The 14684-nt window shown below is 39.0% G+C and overlaps 1 protein-coding gene across 2 annotated transcripts in view; it reads left to right on the top strand.

Moving 5' to 3' along the window:
* LOC133648230 (rho guanine nucleotide exchange factor 6-like) overlaps positions 1 to 14684 on the top strand; it is a 118646-nt gene that overhangs the window by 101923 nt on the left and 2039 nt on the right. For both annotated transcript variants that reach the window (XM_062044114.1, XM_062044113.1), the window contains exon 20: positions 10752 to 10851. In XM_062044114.1, coding sequence (XP_061900098.1) covers positions 10752 to 10851 — 100 coding nt within the window. The remainder of the gene's footprint in view (positions 1 to 10751; positions 10852 to 14684) is intronic.

Raw genomic sequence — 14684 nt, 5'->3', positions numbered from 1 at the left:
GTCTTGTCTAGACCTACATTTCATAGATTGACATCCTTCAGCGAAAATCAACAGGAAGTTTGTAATCTCCATTTCAAAACAACATTTTTGTACCAAACGGTCACCAAACATCAAACATTATCTCCTCTGAGCGCGTTTGTCGTTTCGGCTTCAAACTGCTACAGGAGAGAGATTGAACCCTTCTGATTAAAAGTTGACGAAAGAGTGGTGATTAGTGCTACCGTTTTGATTTTACGCGCCTTCAAAGACCCGCAGCACTAAAGTTGCTACGGTGCCAAAAATGACAACGAAACTGCGATTAGACCTTCTTTGGCCTCAATACACACAATACCCTATAATGACAATGTGAACTCAGACACAACTTCCTCTAACTCCCAGTACCAATATCGTAGAGACACGAAACAAAAACCTCTATGTAGGTCTCACTCAGGACTACCACTGGACAAAAGTATTGGACACCTAGGACTAGCACCTGCCAGAAGGCGGACCCGACCAATGCTGCTTGCAGCTTTAATTAGGGTCCGCCCTGTACCCTGTACAAAGGACTCCCTCAGGGAGTCCTTTGTACTGGTTACAAAGGAACCTATTGTATTTGTAAGGTTTTATTAGGGTCCGCACAGGACCTTTTCAAAAGGAATCCCAAAGGGAGTCCTTTTGCAATGGGACGAAAGGACCCTATTGAAATTGTAATGTTTTATTATTCTTTATTATTAGGGTCCGCACAGGACCTTTTCAAAAGGAATCCCAAAGGGAGTCCTTTTGCAATGGGACGAAAGGACCCTATTGAAATTGTAAGGTTTTATTATTATTATTATTCTTTATTATTATTCCGCAGCTTTGCGCACTACTACGCCCCCCTTAACATGCTTCAAAACTCACCAAATTTGACATACACATTAAACCCCGGGTACAGCACACTTTAGTGGTAAAAAAAAATACCAAAAATCAACATTGCTCTCTAGCGCCCCCTAGGAAGAAAAATGCCTTTAACTCCCACTAGGAAGGTCGTAGAGACATGAAACAAAAACCTGTATGTAGGTCTCAGTTAGACCTACAATTCATAATTTCACTTCTTCGGGCGAAAACCAACAGGAAGTTGGCAATTTCCCCTTCAAGACAAAAAATGACTAAAAACACTCATTTTTGATTTTTGACCTCTAATTTGACCCCCTTAAAATACTTCAAAACTCACCAAACTTCTCACACACATTGGGACTGGTGGAAACTGTGATCTAAAAAAAAAACCGAATCCCAAAACTCAAAATTGTGCTCTACATAATTTTTGAAAAAAAAAGAGAAAAAACTGCTCCTCAGAGGAAAACTCTGACAAAACTGCTTGTAACTTCCGGTAGGAACGTCGTAGAGACATGAAACAAATACCTCTATGTAGGTCTTGCCTAGACCTACATTTCATACATTGACACCCTTCAGCAAAAATCAACAGGAAGTTTGTTATCTCCATTTCAAAACAACATTTTTGTACCAAACGGTCACCAAACATCAAACATTATCTCCTCTGAGCGCGTTTGTCGTTTCGGCTTCAAACTGCTACAGGAGAGAGATTGAACCCTTCTGATTAAAAGTTGACGAAAGTGTGGTGATTAGTGCTACCGTTTTGATTTTACGAGCCTTCAAAGACCCGCAGCACTGATGCTGCTACGGTGCCAAAAATGACAACGAAACTGCAATTAGACCTTCTTTGGCCTCAATACACACAATAGCCTATAATGACAATGTGAACTCAGACACAACTTCCTCTAACTCCCAGTACGAATATCGTAGAGACACGAAACAAAAACCTCTATGTAGGTCTCACTCAGGACTACCACTGGACAAAAGTATTGGACACCTAGGACTAGCACCTGCCAGAAGGCGGACCCGACCAATGCTGCTTGCAGCTTTAATTATTATTATTATTATTATTCCGCAGCTTTGCGCACTACTTAGACCCCCTTAACATACTTCAAAACTCACCAAATTTTTTACACACATCCAAAAAGTGTGCCAGCAGACTTTAATATAAAAACCTAACCCCAAAACACAAAATTGAGCTCTAGCGCCCCCTAGAAAAAAAAAAAAACAGACTGCCTCTAACTCCCACTAGGAAGGTCGTAGAGACATGAAACAAAAACCTGTATGTAGGTCTGCTCTAGACCTACAACTCATAATGACACATTCTCGGGCGAAAATCAACAGGAAATTGGCAATTTACCATTTTTGACAAAAATGTCCTAAAAACACCGTTTTTTACATCTTTGACCTCTAATTTGACCCCCTTAAAATACTTCAAAACTCACCAAACTTCTCACACACATCGGGACTGGTAGAAATTGCGCTCTCAAAAAAAAACCGAACCCCGAAACTCAAAATTGTGCTCTACAGCAATTTTTTTATAAAACTGACAAAAAACTGCTCCTCAGAGGAAAACTCTGACAAAACTGCTTGTAACTTCCGGTAGGAACGTCGTAGAGACATGAAAAAAATACCTCTACGTAGGTCTCATTTAGACCTACATTTCATACATTGACACCCTTCAGCAAAAATCAACAGGAAGTTTGTTATCTCCATTTCAAAACAACATTTTTGTACCAAACGGTCACCAAACATCAAACATTATCTCCTCTGAGCGCGTTTGTCGTTCCGGCTTCAAACTGCTACAGGAGAGAGATTGAACCCTTCTGATTAAAAGTTGACGAAAGTGTGGTGATTAGTGCTACCGTTTTGATTTTACGAGCCTTCAAAGACCCGCAGCACTGATGCTGCTACGGTGCCAAAAATGACAACGAAACTGCGATTAGACCTTCTTTGGCCTCAATACACACAATAGCCTATAATGACAATGTGAACTCAGACACAACTTCCTCTAACTCCCAGTACCAATATCGTAGAGACACGAAACAAAAACCTCTATGTAGGTCTCACTCAGGACTACCACTGGACAAAAGTATTGGACACCTAGGACTAGCACCTGCCAGAAGGCGGACCCGACCAATGCTGCTTGCAGCTTTAATTAGGGTCCGCCTGTACCCTGTACAAAGGACTCCCTCAGGGAGTCCTTTGTACTGGTTACAAAGGAACCTATTGTATTTGTAAGGTTTTATTATTCTTTCTTTCTTTCTTTCTTTCTTCTTCCGCAGCTTTGCGCACTACTTCGCCCCCCTTAACATGCTTCAAAACTCACCAAATTTTTTACACACATCCAAAAAGTGTGCCAGCAGACTTTAATATAAAAACCTAACCCCAAAACACAAAATTGAGCTCTAGCGCCCCCTAGGAAAAAAAAAAAACAGACTGCCTGTAACTCCCACTAGGAAGGTCGTAGAGACATGAAACAAAAACCTGTATGTAGGTCTGCTCTAGACCTACAACTCATAATGACACATTCTCGGGCGAAAATCAACAGGAAATTGGCAATTTACCATTTTTGACAAAAATGTCCTAAAAACACTGTTTTTTACATCTTTGACCTCTAATTTGACCCCCTTAAAATACTTCAAAACTCACCAAACTTCTCACACACATCGGGACTGGTAGAAACTGCGCTCTCAAAAAATAACCGAACCCCGAAACTCAAAATTGTGCTCTACAGCAATTTTTTTATAAAACTGACAAAAAACTGCTCCTCAGAGGAAAACTCTGACAAAACTGCTTGTAACTTCCGGTAGGAACATCGTAGAGACATGAAAAAAATACCTCTACGTAGGTCTCATTTTGACCTACATTTCATACATTGACACCCTTCAGCAAAAATCAACAGGAAGTTTGTTATCTCCATTTCAAAACAACATTTTTGTACCAAACGGTCACCAAACATCAAACATTATCTCCTCTGAGCGCGTTTGTCGTTTCGCCTTCAAACTGCTACAGGAGAGAGATTGAACCCTTCTGATTAAAAGTTGACGACGGCGTTGTGATTAGTGCTACCGTTTTGATTTTACGAGCCTTCAAAGACCCGCAGCACAGATGCTGCTACGGTGCCAAAAATGACAACGAAACTGCGATTAGACCTTCTTTGGCCTCAATACACACAATAGCCTATAATGACAATGTGAACTCAGACACAACTTCCTCTAACTCCCAGTACCAATATCGTAGAGACACGAAACAAAAACCTCTATGTAGGTCTCACTCAGGACTACCACTGGACAAAAGTATTGGACACCTAGGACTAGCACCTGCCAGAAGGCGGACCCGACCAATGCTGCTTGCAGCTTTAATTAGGGTCCGCACAGGACCTTTTCAAAAGGAATCCCAAAGGGAGTCCTTTTGCAATGGGACGAAAGGACCCTATTGAAATTGTAAGGTTTTATTATTATTATTATTCTTTTTTCTTCCGCAGCTTTGCGCACTACTACGCCCCCCTTAACATGCTTCAAAACTCACCAAATTTTTTACACATATCCAAAAAGTGTGCCAGCAGACTTTAGTCAAAAAACCAAACCCAAAAAAATACACTTGCTCTCTAGCGCCCCCTAAGTAGAAAACTGCCTATAACTCCCACTAGGAAGGTCGTAGAGACATGAAACCAAAACCTGTATGTAGGTCTCAGTTAGACCTACAATTCATAATTTCACTTCTTCGGGCGAAAACCAACAGGAAGTTGGCTATTTCCCCTTCAAGACAAAAAATGACTAAAAACACTCATTTTTGATTTTTGAGCTGTAATTTGACCCCCTTAAAATACTTCAAAACTCACCAAACTTCTCACACACATTGGGACTGGTGGAAACTGTGATTTAAAAAAAAAACCGAATCCCAAAACTCTAAATTGTGCTCTACATAATTTTTGGAAAAAAAAGAGATAAAACTGCTCCTCAGAGGAAAAATCTGACAAAACTGCTTGTAACTTCCGGTAGGAACGTCGTAGAGACATGAAAAAAATACCTCTATGTAGGTGTTGCCTAGACCTACATTTCATAGATTGACATCCTTCAGCAAAAATCAACAGGAAGTTTGCTATTCCTCCTTCAAAACAACATTTTTGTACAAAACGGTCACCAAACATCAAACATTATCTCCTCTGAGCGCGTTTGTCGTTTCGGCTTCAAACTGCTACAGGAGAGACATTGAACCCTTCTGATTAAAAGTTGACGAACGAGTGGTGATTAGTGCTACCGTTTTGATTTTACGAGCCTTCAAAGACCCGCAGCACTAAAGTTGCTACGGTGCCAAAAATGACAACGAAAATGCAATTAGACCTTCTTTGGCCTCAATACACACAATAGCCTATAATGACAATGTGAACTCAGACACAACTTCCTCTAACTCCCAGTACCAATATCGTAGAGACACGAAACAAAAACCTCTATGTAGGTCTCACTCAGGACTACCACTGGACAAAAGTATTGGACACCTAGGACTAGCACCTGCCAGAAGGCGGACCCGACCAATGCTGCTTGCAGCTTTAATTATTCTTTATTATTATTATTCCGCACCGTCGCGCACTACTTTGCCCCCCTTAACATGCTTCAAAACTCACCAAATTTTTTACACACATCCAAACTCGGGTAGAGCCCACTTTAGTTAAAAAACCAAACCCAAAAAAATACACTTGCTCTCTAGCGCCCCCTAGGTAGAAAACAGCCTATAACTCCCACTAGGAAGGTCGTAGAGACATGAAACCAAAACCTGTATGTAGGTCTCAGTTAGACCTACAATTCATAATTTCACTTCTTCGGGCGAAAACCAACAGGAAGTTGGCAATTTCCCCTTCAAGACAAAAAATGACTAAAAACACTCATTTTTGATTTTTGACCTCTAATTTGACCCCCTTAAAATACTTCAAAACTCACCAAACTTCTCACACACATTGGGACTGGTGGAAACTGTGATCTAAAAAAAAAACCGAATCCCAAAACTCAAAATTGTGCTCTACATAATTTTTGGAAAAAACAGAGAAAAAAACTGCTCCTCAGAGGAAAATTCTGACAAAACTGCTTGTAACTTCCGGTAGGAACGTCGTAGAGACATAAAACCAATACCTCTAATGTAGGTCTCGCCTAGACCTACATTTCATAGATTGACACCCTTCAGCAAAAATCAACAGGAAGTTTGTTATCTCCATTTCAAAACAACATTTTTGTACCAAACGGTCACCAAACATCAAACATTATCTCCTCTGAGCGCGTTTGTCGTTTCGGCTTCAAACTGCTACAGGAGAGAGATTGAACCCTTCTGATTAAAAGTTGACGAAAGAGTGGTGATTAGTGCTACCGTTTTGATTTTACGCGCCTTCAAAGACCCGCAGCACTGATGCTGCTACGGTGCCAAAAATGACAACGAAACTGCAATTAGACCTTCTTTGGCCTCAATACACACAATAGCCTATAATGACAATGTGAACTCAGACACAACTTCCTCTAACTCCCAGTACCAATATCGTAGAGACACGAAACAAAAACCTCTATGTAGGTCTCACTCAGGACTACCACTGGACAAAAGTATTGGACACCTAGGACTAGCACCTGCCAGAAGGCGGACCCGACCAATGCTGCTTGCAGCTTTAATTAGGGTCCGCACAGGACCTTTTCAAAAGGAATCCCAAAGGGAGTCCTTTTGCAATGGGACGAAAGGACCCTATTGAAATTGTAAGGTTTTATTATTATTATTCTTTGTTTCTTTCTTTCTTCTTCCGCAGCTTTGCGCACTACTTCGCCCCCCTTAACATACTTCAAAACTCACCAAATTTTTTACACACATCCAAAAAGTGTGCCAGCAGACTTTAATATAAAAACCTAACCCCAAAACACAAAATTGAGCTCTAGCGCCCCCTAGGAAAAAAAAAAAACAGACTGCCTGTAACTCCCACTAGGAAGGTCGTAGAGACATGAAACAAAAACCTGTATGTAGGTCTGCTCTAGACCTACAACTCATAATTGTATATCCTCGGGCGAAAATCAACAGGAAATTGGCAATTTACCATTTTTGACAAAAATGTCCTAAAAACACTGTTTTTTACATCTTTGACCTCTAATTTGACCCCCTTAAAATACTTCAAAACTCACCAAACTTCTCACACACATCGGGACTGGTAGAAATTGCGCTCTCAAAAAATAACCGAACCCCGAAACTCAAAATTGTGCTCTACAGCAATTTTTTTATAAAACTGACAAAAAACTGCTCCTCAGAGGAAAACTCTGACAAAACTGCTTGTAACTTCCGGTAGGAACGTCGTAGAGACATGAAAAAAATACCTCTACGTAGGTCTTATTTAGACCTACATTTCATACATTGACACCCTTCAGCAAAAATCAACAGGAAGTTTTTTATCTCCATTTCAAAACAACATTTTTGTACCAAACGGTCACCAAACATCAAACATTATCTCCTCTGGGCACGTTTGTCGTTTCGGCTTCAAATTGCTACAGGAGAGAGATTGAACCCTTCTGATTAAAAGATGCGTACAGATTTTTATTTAGTGCTACCGTTTTGATTTTACGAGCCTTCAAAGACCCGCAGCACTGATGCTGCTACGGTGCCAAAAATGACAACGAAAATGCAATTAGACCTTCTTTGGCCTCAATACACACAATAGCCTATAATGACAATGTGAACTCAGACACAACTTCCTCTAACTCCCAGTACCAATATCGTAGAGACACGAAACAAAAACCTCTATGTAGGTCTCACTCAGGACTACCACTGGACAAAAGTATTGGACACCTAGGACTAGCACCTGCCAGAAGGCGGACCCGACCAATGCTGCTTGCAGCTTTAATTATTATTATTCTTCCGCAGCTTTGCGCACTACTACGCCCCCCTTAACATGCTTCAAAACTCACCAAATTTTTTACACAAATCCAAAAAGTGTGCCAGCAGACTTTAGTCAAAAAACCAAACCCAAAAAATCCACATTGCTCTCTAGCGCCCCCTAGGAAGAAAACCGCCTCTAACTCCCACTAGGAAGGTCGTAGAGACATGAAACAAAAACCTGTATGTAGGTCTCAGTTAGACCTACAATTCATAATTTCACTTCTTCGGGCGAAAACCAACAGGAAGTTGGCAATTTCCCCTTCAAGACAAAAAATGACGAAAATCACTCATTTTTGATTTTTGACCTCTAATTTGACCCCCTTACAATACTTCAAAACTCACCAAACTTCTCACACACATCGGGACTGGTGGAAACTGTGATATAAAAAAAAAAACCGAATCCCAAAACTCAAAATTGTGCTCTACATAATTTTTGGAAAAAAAAGAGAAAAAACTGCTCCTCAGAGGAAAACTCAGACAAAACTGCTTATAACTTCCGGTAGGAACGTCGTAGAGACATGAAACAAATACCTCTATGTAGGTCTCGTCTAGACCTACATTTCATAGATTGACATTCTTCAGCAAAAATCAACAGGAAGTTTGTTATTCCTCCTTCAAAACAACATTTTTGTACAAAACGGTCACCAAACATCAAACATTATCTCCTCTGAGCGCGTTTGTCGTTTCGGCTTCAAACTGCTACAGGAGAGACATTGAACCCTTCTGATTAAAAGTTCACGAAAGAGTGGTGATTAGTGCTACCGTTTTGATTTTACGAGCCTTCAAAGACCCGCAGCACTAAAGTTGCTACGGTGCCAAAAATGACAACGAAAATGCAATTAGACCTTCTTTGGCCTCAATACACACAATACCCTATAATGACAATGTGAACTCAGACACAACTTCCTCTAACTCCCAGTACCAATATCGGAGAGACACGAAACAAAAACCTCTATGTAGGTCTCACTCAGGACTACCACTGGACTAAAATATTGGACACCTAGGACTAGCACCGGCCAAAAGGCGGACCCGACCAATGCTGCTTGCAGCTTTAATTATTCTTTCTTTCTTTCTTTCTTCTTCCGCAGCTTTGCGCACTACTTCGCCCCCTTAACATGCTTCAAAACTCACCAAATTTTTTACACACATCCAAAAAGTGTGCCAGCAGACTTTAATATAAAAAACCTAACCCCAAAACACAAAATTGAGCTCTAGCGCCCCCTAGGAAAAAAAAAAAACAGACTGCCTCTAACTCCCACTAGGAAGGTCGTAGAGACATGAAACAAAAACCTGTATGTAGGTCTGCTCTAGACCTACAACTCATAATGACACATTCTCGGGCGAAAATCAACAGGAAATTGGCAATTTACCTTTTTTGACAAAAATGTACTAAAAACACTGTTTTTTACATCTTTGACCTCTAATTTGACCCCCTTAAAATACTTCAAAACTCACCAAACTTCGCACACACATTGGGACTGGTAGAAATTGCGATCTCAAAAAAAAACCGAACCCCGAAACTCAAAATTGTGCTCTAGAGCAATTTTTTAATAAAACAGAGAAAAAAATGCTTTTTAGAGGAAAACTCAGACAAAACTGCTTATAACTTCCGGTAGGAACGTCGTAGAGACATGAAACAAATACCTCTACGTAGGTCTCATTTAGACCTACATTTCATACATTGACACCCTTCAGCAAAAATCAACAGGAAGTTTGTTATCTCCATTTCAAAACAACATTTTTGTACCAAACGGTCACCAAACATCAAACGTTATCTCCTCTGAGCGCGTTTGTCGTTTCCGCTTCAAACTGCTACAGGAGAGAGATTGAACCCTTCTGATTAAAAGTTGACGACGGATAATGATTAAGTGCTACCGTTTTGATTTTACGAGCCTTCAAAGACCCGCAGCACTGATGCTGCTACGGTGCCAAAAATGACAACGAAACTGCGATTAGACCTTCTTTGGCCTCAATACACACAATAGCCTATAATGACAATGTGAACTCAGACACAACTTCCTCTAACTCCCAGTACCAATATCGTAGAGACACGAAACAAAAACCTCTATGTAGGTCTCACTCAGGACTACCACTGGACAAAAGTATTGGACACCTAGGACTAGCACCTGCCAGAAGGCGGACCCGACCAATGCTGCTTGCAGCTTTAATTATTATTATTCTTTATTCTTCCGCCGCCACAAAAAAACGCTAATTTGACCCACTTAACATGCTCCAAAACTCACCAAATTTGACACACACATCAGGACCTGCGAAAATTTCAATAAAATAAAAAAACCAAACCCCATAAATCAAAATTGCGCTCTAGCGCCCCCTAGGAAAAAACAAAAACAAACTGGCTGTAACTCCCACTAGGAAGGCCGTAGAGACATGAAACAAAAACCTCTATGTAGGTCAGACTTAGACCTACATTTCATAATTTTACATCCTCGGGCAAAAACCAACAGGAAGTTGGCAATTTCCCCTTCAAGACAAAATTGTACTAAAAAAACTCATTTTTGCCTCTTTGACCTCTAATTTGACCCCTTTAAAATACTTCAAAACTCACCAAAATTCTCACACACATCGGGACTGGTGGAAATTGCGATCTAAAAAAAAAAACCGAACCCCAAAACTCAAAATTGTGCTCTACATAATTTTTGAAAAAAACAGAAAAAAACTGCTCCTCAGAGGAAAACTCAGACAAAACGGCTTGTAACTTCCGGTAGGAACGTCTTAGAGACATGAAACAAATACCTCTATGTAGGTCTCGCCTAGACCTACATTTCATAGATTGACATCCTTCAGCAAAAATCATCAGGAAGTTTGCTATTCCTCCTTCAAAACAAAATTTTTGTTACAACCGGTCACCAAACATCGTCGGTTAATTGACTAATGGAATATCAGCCCAGGCCTCTAACTACTGTGAGAATGCTGCACAAAGCAGCTGTGCAGTCTGGAGGGGATGTCCCACTCCCACATGACCGTGTTTGTCTTCTCAGCGGTACGTAAAGACTGCAGCCTTCAGGTTCTCCTTCCAGAGGAGGAGAAGATCATCGTGGAGGAGATGAAGAGCAACGGCCAGACGGTCATTGAGGAGAAGTAAGCACGTTGCATTCAAAACTCAGTACAATTGACAAAGACAAAAAATGTCAGCTGCAATAAATAATAAACAATATTTAATATTGTTTATCATTTATTGAAGCTGACATTTTTTGTCTTTGTCATGAATAAGTTGAGAATGGTAACTTTTAGAGTGACTAAGGTCTGACATGTTTAGTAACTTTACCGGTGGCAGTAGCCGGACCAAGACGGCAACCTGGATGTGACACACCCACAGACTTTATAATTGGTCAAACGGTGGAGGGGCGGGGCATGGAAATGAAAACAACAACAAGATTTCGGGGCTGTAAATCCAATTTTTGAAATAAGCATATGAACTACTTTTATCAGTTTTAGAGGTATTGGAAAAGAAGATGATTTATTAATGCATTTTGACATTTAATTTAATGATGACTTGACATGACATTATTACATATAGCTCCTTTAAAAAATATAGAAAACATCCTCATTTAATTGCAGTCCTCAAATCCCCAAACAAACAAAAAACTTGAACATGTTTTATATCCAAATAACTCATTCGCTTGTTTGAAGATCACCAACAACACTTACTAAATATTGTTTATTATTTATTGCAGCTGACATTTTATGTCTTTGTCATGAATAAGTTGAGAATGGTAACTTTTAGAGTGACTAAGGTCTGACATGTTTAGTAACTTTACCGGTGGCAGTAGCCGGACCAAGACAGCAACCTGGATGTGGCACACCCACAGACTTTCTAATTGGTCAAACGGTGGAGGGCAGGGCATGGAAATGAAAACAATAACAAGATTTCGGGGCTGTAAATCCAATTTTTGAAATAAGCATATGAACTACTGTTAGCAGTTATAGAGGTATTGGAAAAGAAGATGATTTATTAATGCCTTTTGACATTTAATTTAATGATGACTTGACATGATATTATTAAAAATAGCTCCTTTAAAAAATATAGAAAACATCCTCATTTAATTGCAGTCCTCAAATCCTCAAACAAACAAAAACTTGAACATGTTTTGTATCCAAATAACTCATTCGCTTGTTTGAAGATCACCAACAACACTTACTAAATATTGTTTATTATTTATTGCAGCTGACATTTTTTGTCTTTGTCATGAATAAGTTGAGAATGGTAACTTTTAGAGTGACTAAGGGCTGACATGTTTAGTAACTTTACCGGTGGCAGTAGCCGGACCAAAACGGCAAATTGATGTGACACACCCACAGACTTTCTAATTGGTCAAACGGTGGAGGGGCGGGGCATGGAAATGAAAACAACAACAAGATTTCGGGGCTGTAAATCCAATTTTTGAAATAAGCATATGAACTACTGTTAGCAGTTATATTGGAAAAGAAGATGATTTATTAATGCCTTTTGACATTTAATTTAATGATGACTTGACATGATATTATTAAAAATAGCTCCTTGAAAAAATATAGAAAACATCCTCATTTAATTGCAGTCCTCAAATCCTCAAACAAACAAAAAACTTGAACATGTTTTGTATCCAAATAACTCATTTGCTTGTTTGAAGATCACCAACAACACTTACTAAATATTGTTTATTATTTATTGCAGCTGACATTTTTTGTCTTTGTCATGAATAAGGTGAGAATGGTAACTTTTAGAGTGACTAAGGTATGACATGTTTAGTAACTTTACCGGTGGCAGTAGCCGGACCAAGACGGCAACCTGGATGTGACACACCCACAGACTTTCTAATTGGTCAAACGGTGGAGGGGCGGGGCATGGAAATGAAAACAACAACAAGATTTCGGGGCTGTAAATCAAATTTTTGAAATAAGCATATGAACTACAGTTAGCAGTTTTAGAGGTATTGGAAAAGAAGATGATTTATTAATACATTTTGACATTTAATTTAATGATGACTTGACATGATATTATTAAAAATAGCTCCTTTAAAAAATATAGAAAACATCCTCATTTAATTGCAGTCCTCAAATCCCCAAACAAACAAAAAACTTGAACATGTTTTGTGTCCAAATAACTCATTCGCTTGTTTGAAGATCACCAACAACACTTACTAAATATTGTTTATTATTTATTGCAGCTGACATTTTTTGTCTTTGTCATGAATAAGTTGAGAATGGTAACTTTTAGAGTGACTAAGGTCTGACATGTTTAGTAACTTTACCGGTGGCAGTAGCCGGACCAAGACGGCAAATTGATGTGACACACCCACAGACTTTCTAATTGGTCAAACGGTGGAGGGCGGGGCATGGAAATGAAAACAACAACAACATTTCGGGGCTGTAAATCCAATTTTTGAAATAAGCATATGAGCTACTGTTAGCAGTTATATTGGAAAAGAAGATGATTTATTAATGCCTTTTGACATTTAATTTAATGATGACTTGACATGATATTATTAAAAATAGCTCCTTTAAAAAATATAGAAAACATCCTCATTTAATTGCAGTCCTCAAATCCCCAAACAAACAAAAAACTTGAACATGTTTTGTATCCAAATAACTCATTCGCTTGTATGAAGATCACCAACAACACTTACTAAATATTGTTTATTATTTATTGCAGCTGACATTTTTTGTCTTTGTCATGAATAAGTTGAGAATGGTAACTTTTAGAGTGACTAAGGGCTGACATGTTTAGTAACTTTACCGGTGGCAGGAGCCGGACCAAGACGGCAACCTGGATGTGACACACCCACAGACTTTCTAATTGGTCAAACGGTGGAGGGCGGGGCATGGAAATGAAAACAACAACAAGATTTCGGGGCTGTAAATCCAATTTTTGAAATAAGCATATGAACTACTGTTATCAGTTTTAGAGGTATTGGAAAAGAAGAGGATTTATTAATGCATTTTGACATTTAATTTAATGATGACTTGACATGATATTATTAAAAATAGCTCCTTTAAAAAATATAGAAAACATCCTCATTTAATTGCAGTCCTCAAATCCCCAAACAAACAAAAAACTTGAACATGTTTTGTGTCCAAATAACTCATTCGCTTGTTTGAAGATCACCAACAACACTTACTAAATATTGTTTATTATTTATTGCAGCTGACATTTTTTGTCTTTGTCATGAATAAGTTGAGAATGGTAACTTTTAGAGTGACTAAGGTCTGACATGTTTAGTAACTTTACCGGTGGCAGTAGCCGGACCAAGACGGCAAATTGATGTGACACACCCACAGACTTTCTAATTGGTCAAACGGTGGAGGGCGGGGCATGGAAATGAAAACAACAACAACATTTCGGGGCTGTAAATCCAATTTTTGAAATAAGCATATGAGCTACTGTTAGCAGTTATATTGGAAAAGAAGATGATTTATTAATGCCTTTTGACATTTAATTTAATGATGACTTGACATGATATTATTAAAAATAGCTCCTTTAAAAAATATAGAAAACATCCTCATTTAATTGCAGTCCTCAAATCCCCAAACAAACAAAAAACTTGAACATGTTTTGTATCCAAATAACTCATTCGCTTGTATGAAGATCACCAACAACACTTACTAAATATTGTTTATTATTTATTGCAGGTGACATTTTTTGTCTTGGTCATGAATAAGTTGAGAATGGTAACTTTTAGAGTGACTAAGGTCTGACATGTTTAGTAACTTTACCGGTGGCAGTAGCCGGACCAAGACGGCAACCTGGATGTGACACACCCACAGACTTTCTAATTGGTCAAACGGTGGAGGGGCGGGGCATGGAAATGGAAACAACAACAAGATTTCGGGGCTGTAAATCCAATTTTTGAAATAAGCATATGAACTACTGTTATCATTTTTAGAGGTATTGGAAAAGAAGATGATTTATTAATGCATTTTGACATTTAATTTTA

This window comes from Entelurus aequoreus, linkage group LG04 (assembly GCF_033978785.1).
Source record: "Entelurus aequoreus isolate RoL-2023_Sb linkage group LG04, RoL_Eaeq_v1.1, whole genome shotgun sequence".
NCBI lineage: Eukaryota > Metazoa > Chordata > Actinopteri > Syngnathiformes > Syngnathidae > Entelurus > Entelurus aequoreus.
Note: the sequence above shows the minus strand (reverse complement) of the source record. Positions and strands in the feature narration are given on the sequence as shown.